General features: G+C 41.5%; 1 protein-coding gene across 17 annotated transcripts in view; it reads right to left on the bottom strand.

Annotated features, from left to right (window-relative positions):
* Window positions 1-15,877, bottom strand: part of BRSK2 (BR serine/threonine kinase 2) — a 313,836-nt gene continuing 297,959 nt past the window's right edge. For 4 of the 17 annotated variants that reach the window (XM_030482891.1, XM_030482902.1, XM_030482894.1 and 1 more), the window contains 2 exons: window positions 14,927-14,974; window positions 1-3,334 (listed from right to left, as the gene is read on the bottom strand). In XM_030482891.1, coding sequence (XP_030338751.1) covers window positions 3,111-3,334; window positions 14,927-14,974 — 272 coding nt within the window. In that variant the 3' untranslated portion in view covers window positions 1-3,110. Of the gene's footprint in view, window positions 3,335-14,485; window positions 14,548-14,926; window positions 14,975-15,877 lie in introns of those variants that run through there. The other 13 variants (XM_030482895.1, XM_030482906.1, XM_030482897.1 and 10 more) reach the window with 6 other exon arrangements.

Genomic DNA, 15,877 nt, shown 5'->3' with positions numbered 1-15,877 from the left:
TATCTTTACTGAATGAATTTATTGGTTTTTGAACTAAAGTTGCTCACAGTTATTTAACAAGGGATACATCAGATTTTTTTGTCCATTTTAAACCATTAAATAATGTCAGTTTGTGTCTGTATATGTGTGTGTGCGCGCGTGTGTGTCTTCAAAGTACAAAATAGGAAGGATAACAAGAGGTATTGCTTTCATTTATTCTTATATCTTGTGTAAGTAATCCCCTTCCTGCTTGTACCACATGGGTTTTGCTGATATAGGTATTTTTAAATTATTATTATTTTGTATTGAAATCCCAGCCTTTTGTAGAGGTACAATGTAACAGAAGCATCAAAATCTGTACACAAGGGAAGAGAAAAGAGGGAAAAGAAGGATGGGGGTGATGGGAGGGGAGCTCGGAGGAGAAGTAGAGAGAGGGTGGAGGCAGGAAAGACAACGAAAGCAAAAGAGACTAATTTACAGCAATGTCATGCAATTAAAACTGCCCCCCTCTCCTGCACCCTTGCCTCCCCCCCTCCCCAGCCATCACCCCCAGGTGTCTGACATGCACACAGCAATACGAGAGAGAAAAGTTTTAAGAATAGGGAAAATAAATAAATAAATAAACCAATAAAATAAAATAAATCCCTCCCATTTGGGGGAATGGGGAAACGGGGCAGAAGTCAAAGGTCTTTGCCCCAGTTGTGTCTTTAAAAATTCTTTTTAATCTTCAAACCTATGTACAAGTAAAACTGGTCCAAGAAGGGGAAAAACGGTTAAAAAAACCAACAACAACAACAACAACGAAAAAGAACTCATCCAACAGTATCATTAAAAAAAAAATATTTTGCGATACAACATACACCCATAGGAACCCAACGAGCAGCAATCGAAGGTCATAAAAGAGCTGAACACTAATGCTAAGCCTACATTCTTAAAATCTCAGTCAAGAAGTACTTCTCACTGTGTTTTGTCTTCCACGCGTAAAACCACATTGGTTTTGTTTGTTTAACCTTTGAGCTTGGGCCAGAATAAGTTACACTTGGTCACATAACTCTTGAGGAGGAGGAAAAAAGCAGCAATTCTTCTTTCTCAAAGTCACAAGATAACACTTATGGGGTTTCCATGTCTTTTTTCCACCTCCTCCCCAAAATAAATAAGAATCAGTGTTTCCTCTACACGGTTATTAAACAGAAGATATATCTAACAGCTTATTTTTTTAAATATATATATATGTATATATAAATAACCAAAACCTAAGAACTGAAACACAAAAAAAAAAAAAAGGTCCCCATCCACCCAATCCCACCCTCCTCCCTTTCAAAAAAACAAACACAACAAACCAAAACAAACCAAAAACAAACTAAAACCAAAACCAAACAAAACTTTATAAAAATATCTTGCAGTAATTTTTAAAGTTTACAGTAGCTTTGTGATTAAGTCTCCCATTGCCCTGACTCCACCTTGTCTTGCTCTGATGAACTAAGTGCCAGTGATGTGCACACACACACACACACAGAGGAAATAAAACCCAAGAGAAGTCTCTTTTCTTCCTCCTCTTCATCTTCTTTTTTTTTTCTTTTTCCTTTTTTTCTTTTTTTTTTAAGAAAAAATCACCCAAGCCAACAAATGAAACCGGTAACTTAAAGAAATAATAATACTGATATCAATGCAGCACTAGCAACACAACAATTGCCTCTAAATGCAGGGTGTGGTGGAGGATCCAGCTGGTCGAAGAAGGTCCCAGCACGGTGGCACAGTGGCAGGGAGTTGACGGGGAGGTGTTGAAGGAGGAGCAGCAGTAGCAGCAGTGGCAACTCTGCCTGGTGGCAGGAGAGACAGTCCTTGGCAGAGTCTTGTCCCTCTTCTTTGCTACCAGAAGTTGCCTTTTCCCTAAGTTTTAATGTTTTGTTTGTATGTGTTTATTCATTGAACCCCCTCTCCCTCCTAAGTTTACTCCTTTCCCCTTCCAGCAGGTCAAAAAGCAAAACGATACAGTATAAAATAACCAATCATTTTGTATATATATGTATGTATGTATGTATATTTATGTATAAATATACATGCATATACACATGTATATATAAAAAAAGGGGCAAAAGAAAAGGAAAAGGTGGCAAGGAGAAAAAGAAGGTTAAGAAAGTACTGTGATGAAGCTCCCCAATATTGTCTTGGTTCAACGCTTATTTTTGAGTTGCTCCTGGCTGGTTTCTGATGAGAACGCGCTCTGGATTCATGAAACACTGCGCTCCCGCTACACCCGTCTCCTTCCCCACACCCTCCCCTCCGGGCTGAGTTCACCTGCGCGGACAGAAGTTGCCAAGGGAAAAGGTTTCACTCCAACAATTTGCAACCTCTTTTCAGCCCAGACTCTGCAATCCTGTAACTGAGCAGATCTCTCTTGTGGAGCACCAAAAAAGAAAAAGAGAGGGGGAAAAAAAAACCAGGCGTGCACTGGGGAGGTGTCTGGGGAGAAGTGGGGGAGAAACCCACTTCCTGAAGGGAGAGGGGAGGCTGGGAACCTCAAACAGGACTGGTCCTTGGACAGTCTACATCGGTTGCCTTCCGTCAACAAGTGTCCGCAGAGCACAGAAGGTGAAGCCGTGGCTGACATGTTAACTTTTCGGGATAATTCCTGGTAGCAGAGCGGAAACAAGTGGTGTCGTCAGAAACACAGAGAGAGCATGAACAGAACAAGAAACAAAACAAAAGAAAACAAAACAAAACAAAAAAATAACAATAATAAAAAACCCAAAAAATCAGGAAGGAGAAAAAAAGCAAAACATTCAAAAAAAGGGAGGAAAAAAACCAATCGAAAAACCACAACCCAAGATCTGGTGAACTGGGTTTGTCATCTGTGCTACCTTTTCTTTTCTTTCTTTTCATTCTTTCATTTGTTTGTTTTTGTGTTTGTTTCTGAGATATATATTATATATCATATATAAATATATATATGTATATATATACAGTCATTCCTTCATACAAAATTTGTCTATAGACAGTTTTGTACTGTTGTGGCAAGGTATATACATCCTTCTAGTTTAGAGGCTAGCTTGCTAAGGAATATTCTTTCATTCTTTCTTGCTTTTTGTTTTTGTTTTTTTTCTAAGTTATTTAATTTTTTATGTGTTTATTTAAGGTTGGTCTTGTAGGCCGACTGATGAGACCATCTTTGCCTTGTCTTTGCCAGCAGGGTACTTATTGTCTCCTCTAGACCCATAGTCATTAGAACCGGAATCGCTCCGCTTGCTGTTTGCGCTATGCTTGGTTGGCGTGCCGGGGGGGTGGCTCACCTGCCCGTTCTTCTCGTCTGAAAAAAGTTGTTTAATTACGTCAAAGAAGTTACTCAATGGGCTGCCTGGGTACACAAAACAGAGGAGACAAGAAAAGAAAGAAAGAAAGAAAGGAAGAAAGAAAGGAAAAAAAAAAAATGAGAGGGAAAGAGAGAGAAAAAGAGGAGAGAAAGAGAGAGAACAAACAAACAAATGAACAATGGGGTTTTTAACAAGAAGAACATGATGAGGAGATCCAGAGCCACGTGCGTGGGGGTGTGTGGGGATGAAGACAATGAGCAGGAAGAGGAAGAGTGTTTAGGATGGGACACCTACAGAAATAAAGAGGCTGGGAGCATAAAGCACCTAGGGGGAAGGTCCTGGTTTTCTCCTGAGTGGGCGAGCACTGCCGTCTGTCCCGTGTAGCAGGAGGACACAGTACCATGTGGCTGAAATAGTTCAGTTTATTACTTGGAGTCACTTGACTACTCCACACTGAAATGTCAATGCATGTAATGCTGGATATAGGCAAATCCCATCTTACTGCTGCTATTACAAACACGGGGCATTTGGTGTGGTTGCCAACCGATGCTTTGCTTTGCAGCCTTGCTAAGCTCTCTGGCTACACCAGACATTAGGCTTTCTTTGCTTACATCTTATTTCTTTCTGAGTATCTCCTTGCTCACCTTTCATCACTGAGGCCTGAAGCACCTGAGTGTTCCAAGCATTTGAAAAATGAGGTACAGCTGATGTGAGTATTGCCATCTGCCTGTGTGGTTTGTGGCTTGTGCTTACAAGCTTTGAAGTACCTTCAGATCCTTCTTACAACTAGTACCTGGAAATGAAGATGCTGAATGCATTGTGGAAGCAGGCTGTTACACATCTAACTATTTCTGGGACCCACCATGGTCAAGAGCTACGTCTTCATTGTCCTGAATTTATGTTCTCCCTACAATACAGCCTCCATGATACCAGGAAAGTCAGGAGCCAGAGAGGAGTGTAGGGTTGCATGCTAGTAGAACAGGTATCTCATACAGCCAGCCACTAGAGCAGGTTGCAGTTATCAACATGGGCTGAGCACTGTGCACACGAATACAATCTTTCATGCCATTTGAGCCTCCAGGCAGCAGGGTTGCATCCTGTTAATGTAGTTCTGTGTCAGAGAATATGTGGAAGGTCATATCTGAGGAAAGGTTCTGGGGTGATACAGTGGGAAAGGGAGCAGCTGCTACCAGAGGGGTAGTTTTTTGCACGCATTTCTTTTAATTTTCTTGGATTGGAGAATTAATCCTGATCAGACATAGGAGGAATCACACTAAATTCTCTGAGCATGGATATTGAAGGTGTTTATCTAACATGCACCATGGAGGTGATACCTGTTCATGACCATTAAAACCCCAGGATGCTTTTCTCATTATTGGGACTGTTGGCTCCATTGTTCTAACAAATTCAAAACATTTATGTCCCACCTGAGTAATTTCATACTCCAGCTCCCAGAAGGAACAGGCTTCTTGTATCTGCTTTCCAATGTGGTGGTATGCTGTGAAGAGTGGAGCCTTTCGTCCCTGAGAACATTCAGTTGGGACTAAAGGGGTTTCTTCATAGCAGAGAATGCCATTTACCCACAGTTGGTGAACACTGGTGGCTTGGTAATATATTTCCCTTCACTTTCATTACAAACGTAACTGGTTACTACATCAGGCAAGTAATTTCTGTGCACAGTAACTTGTCTGAAGAGTTTGTTGCGTGCTTTTTTATTCTCTAATGGAAAATGTTACGGACATCAACTGCTCTTATACAAAGAAAGAGGAAATACATAGTATTTGTGCCCTGCAAAATTGAATGTGTTACTCTTTTATTCCTGCCCTGTACTAACCAGGTAGTTGCCACTTTCCTCTGCATATTAATGGGCATTGAGAAAAATCAAATGGCTGGCATATACAGTGAAGAATCTCAGTCTTACTAATCAAATTAATTCCTTGTCTTTCTCTACTTGCCACTTTCTGGTTAACTTACTGCTGGCCCTGGTTCGGTCCTTGAATTCGGTTACACTAATGCCACAAGCAAATGGCTGTCAGTTTCTGGAAGGGCATCATTCACCTAAATGTCTGAAGCCTTAGAGATGTGCCCAAACAGCCAGGCAAAGCACATATCTCAATTTCTGGCTAAGAAGCGGAGGGCTATCAAACTCTCAGTCGTTTTCAGGGTCAGATCTCCATAAGCTCTACCTGCTTCCTTCCACATGCGTGCAAATGCTTTGGATGGGGGATCTCTGTTCCACATCTACGACTTCTATTTCAGAGATTTCCCTAAGCCTCCCTAAAACTGTTCTAGGTTTGTGGGTACATGCTCTGCTCAGACTAATTTCTATCTGCTCAGACTAATTTCTAATTCTTCTAGGTGGATATTCTTTTTCAATGAAAAGAAAGAAAAAAAGAAAGCAAACACTCAGCCTTGAATGCAGGAATGTGGGCAGATCTGGTTCTTAGGTGGCTTTGGACCCCTCATCTTCATAAGCAAATGGAGTCAGCAGAGAGAATGAAAAAGAGCACTAAAAAAAATGCTGGAGAGGGAAAGACTGCTAGGTTGGGAGAAAAGGGAAGGGGAATATCTCTAGTTATTCAGCTGAGCAGTTTATTCAACAAGCTTATAGGGAAAGAAGAGGGCAGAATAAGCAGTGCTCTGCAGGAATTGGGGAAGTTTTTTGTTTTCATGTATACAGGAACAGTAAACAAAAGAACAACTTGCAAGAATGAAGTAATAAAACATCTTAAAAATTATATTTGTATATCTTGTACTTGCTGAGTCTTGGTACAGGATTTTTAATCATCCTATTAAAATATGCAGCCCCTGTTTCATCCACCCTTTCTCCTCCCCATGTCCTACCAGCTTTCAAGTGCCTGGAGATTCATTGCAGCAAAAGTTTTTAACAGTCTACTTCTCTTTGCCTGTACCACTACTGGATTCCTTACAATCAGCATTTTAAGTTAAAATTTTAATGGGAGGTAAGAAATCCTTAGGGATGTTTAAAGAGAGCTACTGAAAAATAAAATAGGCCATTTCACTAACCCTTTCCTTCCTTTGCCTCTTTTAGTATCTGGACTTGTAATTAAATACTAGCTAATCTCTCCTATCCTGCAGTCAAGAAAGAACTGATCCTACACCAAGCAATACAGAGAGTCATTGCATTGATGCTGTGTACATGATGGCTTGTTAGCCCATACTTGGGCTGGTCTAGATACTAGTCTTTGGATGGACAACGAGTTCTTACTTTTGTCTGGAGATACGTAAACATGGGTCATCTATGCTGGAAGCATGAAAATGGTGTGTGGTGTTGCTCTTCTTGCTTCTTACTTCCTTCTGGACTTACACATCCAGTAATACAAGACTTAAAAATGCAGGTGATGATGGATTAGAATAGCTTTTTCAGCAATCTTGCACTTCTAGCGTTCAGTGCAACATGTGTCATAAGTTCTTACACCTATAAGTCCATCTGGGGCCTCAAAAAGGCTGACTCTCTTATTTCAGAAAGTGAGAAGACATCACATTCCCTCTGGACAAGGATGAACGTTTGGCTCACTGATTCTTCAAAACTTCCCTGGTGTTTCATGCATCTGTAACTAAGGTCTTCTTTCCCATTGAGAGTAAATATTCATCAACACACAGCAAAGAAGGCATGAAGGGTAACAAGGGTGAGAAGGATCAGAAGCAGGAGGGGAGGTTCAGAGCATAAGGTTTACATCTGTTAGGAGGAGATGGATATGTGCATTTTGGAGTTAGACTGAGGAGCTGTATGCTGCAAGATGGGGAAGGGGAATGGGTTTGAAAACAAACGCCGAAGCCTATGAAAGGGTCATGTGTTAAAGGGGTGCTAGAGCACTATCATGGCCAAATATCATGAAAGAAGCCAAAACTGTGAATGCATTTGAATAGAAGGAAGAAAGAGGGCTGGAGACAGACACCAAAAATGCGAAAGGAAGCTGGGCACGTGGCTCATACCAAACTTCACAGTCCTCATTATTTCACCTGCTGTTCTTAGGAAGTCTGTGACATTGATCTAGCCCCAGTGGTGCCACAGGTCTGAGAAGCAAAGTGCAAGTGGAGAACTCAGGTAAGAGAAGAAACAGAAAATGAGGTGATTCATTCACTCCAAGGCACCAGAAGTAACACCAGGAAAGGATGCACCTCGCAAAGGCCCTGACCTGACCTGACCTTGCAAAGACCCTCAGAGTCCTCCATGGAAAATAACAGGAGGTGGTGAACAAGCAGCTTCAGGACAAGCCTGAAGGTATCAGTCACTGATTAGAGCCTGCTGTTTTGTAACATTTTAAGACAGTCAGATAAGGACTTGGTCCTCTTTTCATTGAAGCAAATGGCAACATTCCCATTGACTTAATGGAGGCAAACCCTGAAGCACTTCTTCTCCTGTGAAACCATCTCTTTCAAGTGTGTATATTTTTAATGCACTAATCCCTGTGCTGCTGAACACAAAGTTGCACAAAACTAATACGGCATCTGTGGTTTCCAATCTATCTGTGGGATTATCCTCTGCCATTCCTTTCTATATAGCCTGAGAAATTTTGTGTTTCTGCATTTTTAGCTTAGGCTTTGGAAGAAAATGAATGGGAAAAAATGGTGTTACTGGAAACAGAGACACCCTTTATCAAGCTGACTTCTCATATTCCTTCCCTTGTTGCTTTCACATTCTTTATGCCTGTTTTCTGCCTGCCTCTACTACTGAGGTTTTCTTCCTATACTCATTCCTTTCTCTTTAACCCTTGTCTTTTTCATCCCTAGCCTGCTATGCATTTCGATAGCAGCTGTGGTTTCAGTGAATCATGTAACAAAAACCCAACTCCTTTCACATAAAGCATTGAAGCACTCTCTTGATGGGTGATAATCCATTCCCTTTCAAACCCATTTTGCTACTTTGACAGAGTTCTAGCCCTCTTTGTTAAGACTAGTCATTTTTTGCCCATTTGCTTGGTTTCTGTTGGCAGAATCCCTTCTGCCTTCAAAAACAGAAGACTTGAAATACAGAACCCACTCCAAGAATATACGCATTGAAAGGGATGACAGAAAGATAAAAGTGGCCTATCTTTTTTGTTTAGTTGTAATACTACATAGGGGTCTTCTGCCAGACTAAAGAGCCCCTAGCCTAGGCATTATACAAATACAAATCAGAGAGATGCCTTGAGAAGCTTACTGGCTACTAAAGAAGGCTACAGAAATAATTTTTTGCTCCTTTAGTGGTTGGATGTATGAGGCTTCCATCTAGATTGGAGAAGGGTGACAGAAAGACCATTGCAATGTCTTGTTGGGGGCCATAACACAGAACTTCTTCCAAGTCTATGAACCTATCCTACACCATTTGAAGTGAGCTGAAGAAACTGCAGAAATCCCAAGACGGGTACTTGTCTAAAAATATAGGAAGTCAGGAGAGCATTTCAAGAGACATGGATGTGGTTTTTACTGGATTTATGAATTGTCACAACAAATGGACTAGAACAAGTTTTCCCATTTATTCCCCTCCTCCCACCCAAGTTAGTTACCTAATGAGACAGCTGTTCTGATTTCATTTCGGTTTAGGACTAGAAAATGGAGACAGACAGTCCACAGAACAACTCCAGTTTCTTAGCAGGACACCTGAATTGCAACTGGGAAAGGTGACTTCCAAAGATAACAACAGAGATTATTTTCCAGAGTCCTTAGACTCTACATGTAAAAATACCAACTGAAAGAAAGAACTTGACGAGACAGACTGGTGGTAGGAACCACTCAGATTATAACACAGTTAGCACAAGTGCTACCAGCAGAAAGTGGGCGCTTCCAATCGCTATGCACCTCGGCAGATCTGAATGACCAACCTGACATTCAAATGCTGTATAACCTATCCTTGTTCTTACTCCCCTAAAACATCTCATCTCCTCTGCAGGAGGGTGGCCCAATATTTGGGACTTGACAGATGCATCCAGATGGCCATTCTGCCTCTATCTTGCACATTTTCTCTCTCTCTCTCTCACACACACACAGAGAAGCTGAGGTCCAGTTCAGCCTCTCCTGTCACAAACAATATAACTGAGACAAGTAGCTCTTGGGTAATGAGTTAGAGAATGGTGAACATAGGCAGCAAATACCTGAATAGATGAGGCATATTTCCTTGCTGCTAGTTTCTGCAGAGCTAAGGCATGAGAAATTAATCAGAAAACAAATGTGTCTGTTACTGATGAACAGCTCTGGCCAATCCAGCACCACCACACAACATTCAAAAAAGCAGACATGATGACAGAGAGGAGGGAATCATACATTCGTTTGGACAGCTGGTGGCACTGAAAGAGCAGGCAAGGATAGTGGTGGAATGAAAAGATGCCAGATTCAGTTCTGGATTCACACTGTTCTAGCAAATTGGCTGGTAAAGGACTCAGCCCAAGAATTCTTTCTATCTGCCTGTCCTTTTACAAGGATCTGCCTGCACAAGTGTGTGCTGAGAGGGGAAGTTGCTGACCCACACTCATAAAGCCACAGCAGATGATAGTATTGCTACTACCCATTCTCTTAGAGACTTCTACTGCTTCATTCAATTATTTTGTCTATACGAATGTCAGAAATGTATTGGCACTTAATAATATGATTTTGTCTTTTTCTGCCAGATGGATATTTGCGCATGATCTTATGGGTTTTAAGTTCTGTGACCAGTTCTTAAGGAGAGAAATGACCTGTGTATGCTAGAGAAATGTTGCCTCCTCATTTCCTCTGAATCAATCCCTTCAAAATGTGATTTAATCTTCCAGGGAAGCCATCTCAAATTTAGCTTAGTGCAGCAAGCAAATATTCACATAGAGTATCCTACGCACTGCCTGCCATAAATAAAGTACTGTGATCTTAATTAAGAGAGAGATGCCTGTGTTTTCTGTATTAGGTATTATTACAGAGAAAGAAGAAAAGATCTTGTATTGGACAGTAAAAATCTAGCCATAGCTGTCATGTCATGATCTGACATGTGCCAAATAGTTCAATACATCTGGATTCTTCTTTAGTGCCAAGTTGCTATTTTTGTTGCTACCTTCTTCTACAGTGCATGAGTCACAAACTGGAAAAGAAATGTCTCCCCAGCAGAACACCTGAATGAAGACATGGCTACAGTGTGGGGGGAGTCAGCCCTCCACTGGGACAGCAAAGGATACTAGTAGAATGAATAACTGGGAAACCTGGATTGAACTCCCTTGGAAAACCTGATTTATCTTACTTATCGTGATCCACCCATTATGACTGAATATGTCATCTTTCGCGTGGGTCTTCTTGCTTTTATCTCCCACAACTTAGACAGAAGAATCAGCCACGCTCAGAAAGACCAGTAGCCAGCACATTTTTCAGAAACCCTAGTAAAAAAAAATAAAATTATTCTGACTATGCCACAGTGTAACCGTGGTGAGAAGAATCTTTCAGCTGGGAGGGCAGCACAGATAATTTTCTCCAAGTTTCAGCATCCGTGTTTCTGCCATCAGTTCTGATTTTATGAATGCAAATCACCAACCTCCTCTTCCATCAAATAGCTACTTTGTGAGAGCAGGACTACTCTAATTAATGCCAATATGGATCAGGACCACTTCCAAAACACCAAATCCAGATATTTGCTGCTGCTATTAACACAAACACTCTCTAAAGCTACATGCTGCAATTGCAACCCAAATGTGATGTAACAGTTTTTAAACTACAAAATATTTCCTATTTCTCAAGTACCTTGGGATACTACTGACATGGGCTTGCATCTGTATGAATCACACTATGATTGCAAGGAGCTATGAAGAGAAGCCTTTAGTGCAGTACAATTGCTCTGTGTGCACAGAAGGTGATTGGCCATGGGGACAAGGTGAGATGGCTCTGAATAGGAAGCTATCTCAAGTCCTAAATACTGGAAGCAAGAGATATGAGTGAGATACACTGGAAAGATATGAAAGGCAAGTGGACTTGCTGTGCTTCTCCTTTGATCGGATCATTTTGATGAAAGCTACTGGTACACACAAGGATCTGTAAAGTTTGTTTTTCAACTCTGGTGCCAGGAATCAAGGTTTTGAATTGTAAGCTGCAACACAGGATATTTAAGAACAAACACAAGGTCTTCTGGCCACTTGTTGCCACAGAGTTATAGCCTAAGACTTTGCAGGAACATGTGTTTGTGCAGTGCCTAATACAATAGCACGATTTCACTGGAGCTGCATTAGTTATAGATAGATATATATATAGTTCCTCTTCTTATCATCACACAGTTCCCTGAAGTGCCACTGATGTAACTGAAGACTTCCCTGAGAGTCAAGAGGAATGGAAAACAACAAGCAAAGATTGCCTTACTTGGAAGTAAAATTCAGCCCCAGACAGGTACAGTGTGGAGACTGGAAATTTTACAGGCTCCCTGGTGTTTCTGAGGAGTTAAATTCAAGAATAAGGCAGGCTTTTCAGAGCTTTCTGCCAGCAGCCAGCCCCTTGGCAAAACATACTTACTAAGGACTCCAAAAAACTGGGGATGGCTGGGAAGGGGAGCTATCAGAGGCTATACACCAGCTTTACTACTGAGTCAACCACCCAAAGAGATTCTCAGCTCAATATTTAAAGGACTTGAAGTCATTAAAATTTGTAAAGACAGACTCTTCTGAATAAGGACTACTGAAATGCTACCATGGGCTTCTGTGTGGTGTATCAATGGCTCCAGATCTAATGTACTCAATCTACAATTATACTTCCTAATTCCCAGCTTTGTGGTTGAAGTTGGAGGGCTTTCCAGTTTGTGTATTATCTTGATTTTTTTTTCTTTTAATGTAAAGGCTCTGCGGAATCTATTAGAATCTCATTGTCAATTATACAACCTATTCTTCAGTGAGATAGACATAAATACCAGATTAGATAGTAGTAAACAGTTCTCTCCATCCTGCCTCAAAAGAAACAGAATCCAGCTTGTTCTTTTATAGCTGTGCTGATTTTATAAGGCTTACCTGCAGTACATAAAGAGGTAAAGCTTATTTGTCACTAAACTGATTTGGTTCTGAATATGCACAAGGAATAGATCAGCTAAGTAAGTTGGAAGGTATCACTCTGGAAGGCAATTTTCAGGTTACAGCTGTATTTGAAATGTAAAAGTTTTAATTTTTACAAGGTAAATTTAATCTTATCAACAGATATGAAACACTTGATAGAAACCAGTTTAGTCTTTCTGACAATAGAAATGGCCCTTGACCTGCTGAAATGGTTGGAAACATAAAATCAAATATTCCACACTAACGTGCATTTCAACATTATTATGAGCCAAATTATTTTTTTCTATTGTGAAATACTAAGAGTTGGCAGTTTTCTAGTGTGCACAGGTAGGGTTGATAGAGCAGCTGTTACGTTATTTGGACATTGGCAGCTCCTATGTCACACCTCTGCTGTTCAACATTAACTTGTTTTTCAGTGCCAACAGCTATATGCAAATCACTTCTCAGATTGATGACCACTGCTAGCAGAAGAGATAGCATTTAAAGGACTAAATAAATTTGCCTCTCTGTTAATTACAATACTCAATGGTTTACAGTGGGTGAAAATATATTCCTTATTCCCACCAGGGCTTTCACATGGCTGAGCCAGGTGGAAAGCATCTGATTAGCTCTTCCTGCTCCAGTGTTAACTCTTCTGCAAAAATGTCCCCCTGTGCTCACTCTCAGAATTTAGAATAATGATGAGATCAAAACCCCCACATAGTATGGTTTTTCTTGCACTATTTGTTATTACTACATGAACAATGCGTTAACTTCACTGTGGGTGCCCCATTCTCAAAGTCATAGAGGACAGTTTGCCAATAATAGGCTAAATGCATCATTCCTTTTCACTCCCCTGTCTAAACTGTGGGTGAGCTATCCTGCACATGAATTAGCTTTTCACTCATATAGAAGGGTGGAATTCAGCATGGTGCAGCCACCACTGCTCATGTTGTATGTGAGCACATCAACAAGAGTATGTTTTAAAGGAAGCAGCTCCATTGAACTCCATACATATATATATATATGTATATATATGTGTTCTGTCTGTGCTGTAGCTGCCACAAAACAGTCTTCCTGCCTGCCTTCACCTTGTCCTCTTTGTCCCTTGTTGGATTGATGCTGACACTGTGACAGCTGGAGGGCCTGCCTGAACTGGGAGTGAGCAGGAATGCTCTCTATCTAGAAAACACAAAGTACTGGCTGGTTATCTGTGTAGCTCAATTAACTTGCAAGCAATCAGTAGAATCTGCATTTCAGTATTTTTGTATGATGTGAATGCCAGATCCAGGCAAGAGACAAAGGCTTGAGGGAGAAGAGGGACTTGTTGTCTGATGCCTTCAGGAAGAAGCTGGAGGTCTGCCTACAACTTAAATGAGTCTTCATGAGGAGATCAAAAATGGTATAACTCAGAAAACTCTAACAAGAAATCGAATGAGTTCCCTTCAGAGCAAAGGAAAAACTCCCACCAACAAAGCTGCAATTTAAGGGAAATAGATCGTCTGAAATACAGGAAACAGGCCAAATTTTACCGCAGTCGCATATGCTAAACCTAATAGCATCTCCACCGTGACAACTCTCCTTTGTTGTTACAGGCTCCACAATGACTCCAGAACGACTTTCCTCAGTTTACACAAAGAGATGATGCAGGAGTTGCAGGGCCAGCTGGAGAATGGTACTATCTCAGTTATTGCTTCCTCAACAGCTTGTGTTCCCTTTCACAGAGATACCTGAATTCAACCTAGATACCAGAATGGAAATCTAAAGAGAACCTTTCTGTACAAGATATGAGTAACAAGACAAAACCCTCTCTTAAAGTATTTGGGTATTTCCACTGCTGTATTTGGAGGAGTCAGTAGGGGCACAGGTAATGAAAGAAAGAATACATTCCAAGAGTGGATAGAGGGGAGGGAAGGCAAGGGACAAGTTAACCAAAATTCACAGAACCCCAAGCAAGTTGAGCTGCAAGTTTTTCAGGAAACTACTTTTTTTCTCTTTCCTAGCAAAATTCTGAATCTCCAGTAGGGTTACTACACCTCCAGCTTAGAGATACAACATCCTTCCCCAAGACCAGACTGTGACAATTTACACTAGCTAAGTGTCTGACAGATAACATGTAGTGTGTCTTATGGAAGATTTAAAAAGGTCTTACCCCCAAGGATATATGGGGAAGAAGGGAGTGGACGCAAACCAGAATTAAATAACGTAGCAATCCTGTCTCAATAAAGAGCAGGAAACCAAGGGAGACAGCAGTTACAAGGGCAGCATTCAGCTTCACTGCAGAAACGGGACTGAAAAATCAGGAATCAAAGGCACAAAGTAAACAAAAGGGGGGGGGGTCGGGGAGAAAAAGAAAATCACTGGCCTGGGTTATAGTGAGGAAGGGAATCTCAAGTGCAACACCACACACTTGTGCTATGAAGTGGAAAGCTGTGGTGGAGCCTGTGCATCTGTGCATGGATGGGAAGGAACAGAATAAGGGGTATATGCTTGTGCCCACCAGGTAAGTGAAAAACATAGTGGGCTGTTACGGGGTGGGTAGTCTTGAAGAGAGCTTGGGAGAGCAGGGATAGGGAAGGGGAACAGGAGGAAGGGACAGGACGGCGCATTATTATGTTGCTCAGCACGGGCTGGGGAACGAGAAAAGGCAGAAGGGAAGGAAGTTCTTACCACATTTGGAAAGTCTGCCAGTCATCAACTCCATACAGTTAGTGGTGTCTGGATCATAGAACGGAAAGAGGAGGGAGGGAGGGAAAAACATAAAAAAAGGTTTCCATACCTCTGTGCATAAAGTAGTAACTTAGCACATTATTACCTGAAGCAGGAAACATATACACATCTTGGTCTTTACAACAACCCAGGCCAAATTCTGCCACCCACTGTATGCCAGTGCAAACCTGGTCCTGTGACTGAGAGTGGACGCTACTTCAGTACTGCTGCTTCTACTCACCTCTTTATCATAGCTATATGAATTTATGAGATGTGGGAAATATTCTGCCAGCACATTAGCAAACTAAAATACACTGTTTCACCTGGTCAGCTTTACAAGTTAGCCTGCAAAAGCCAGGAAATGCCCAGCCAGCTGATTTATGTACATCAAAAACCTCGAGAGAGGGAGGAAATCAGTACTGTGTTATTGCATAAGCAATGAGAAGGCTATTTACACAGCTCAAAACCATCTTTTAGACCCCAAAGGATAATGTCCAAGTCCTCAGTATAACTCTGCCTCTCTCATTCACCCGTAGCTTTCAATGTCAGTTTTCGCAGGCAATTGAACAATTTAATTACTTCTGGTAGGGGTGGCAGAATCTGGCCCTAAGACATTCCTGTCCACTTTGTGTATAGCTCCCATTGCCACAGTTGCCGAGTGCTTCTTACTCAGGTGCAATAAGCAGAAGGAGCTCTACATGTCAGCTTTAAAGCAGAAAGGACCAGCCCAGCTGGACACTTTCACGTGGAACCTGCTAGCAAGCCAGATCTGCCACTGTCAGCCAGGATCCCCTTGCATTTGAGATCTAAATCATTGCATCCATGAGTGCTGGGCAATGCGGAGCACTCACTGCTGAGCAAGTGGCTAACAGTTAAAGCACTCAGTTCAGTCTCAGATGTCCTCTTGCCTGG

The sequence above is a fragment of the Strigops habroptila genome, chromosome 4, assembly GCF_004027225.2.
Source record: "Strigops habroptila isolate Jane chromosome 4, bStrHab1.2.pri, whole genome shotgun sequence".
Taxonomy (NCBI): domain Eukaryota; kingdom Metazoa; phylum Chordata; class Aves; order Psittaciformes; family Psittacidae; genus Strigops; species Strigops habroptila.
The sequence above is the reverse complement of the archived record's forward strand: the minus strand, read 5'-3'. Positions and strand labels throughout refer to the sequence as shown.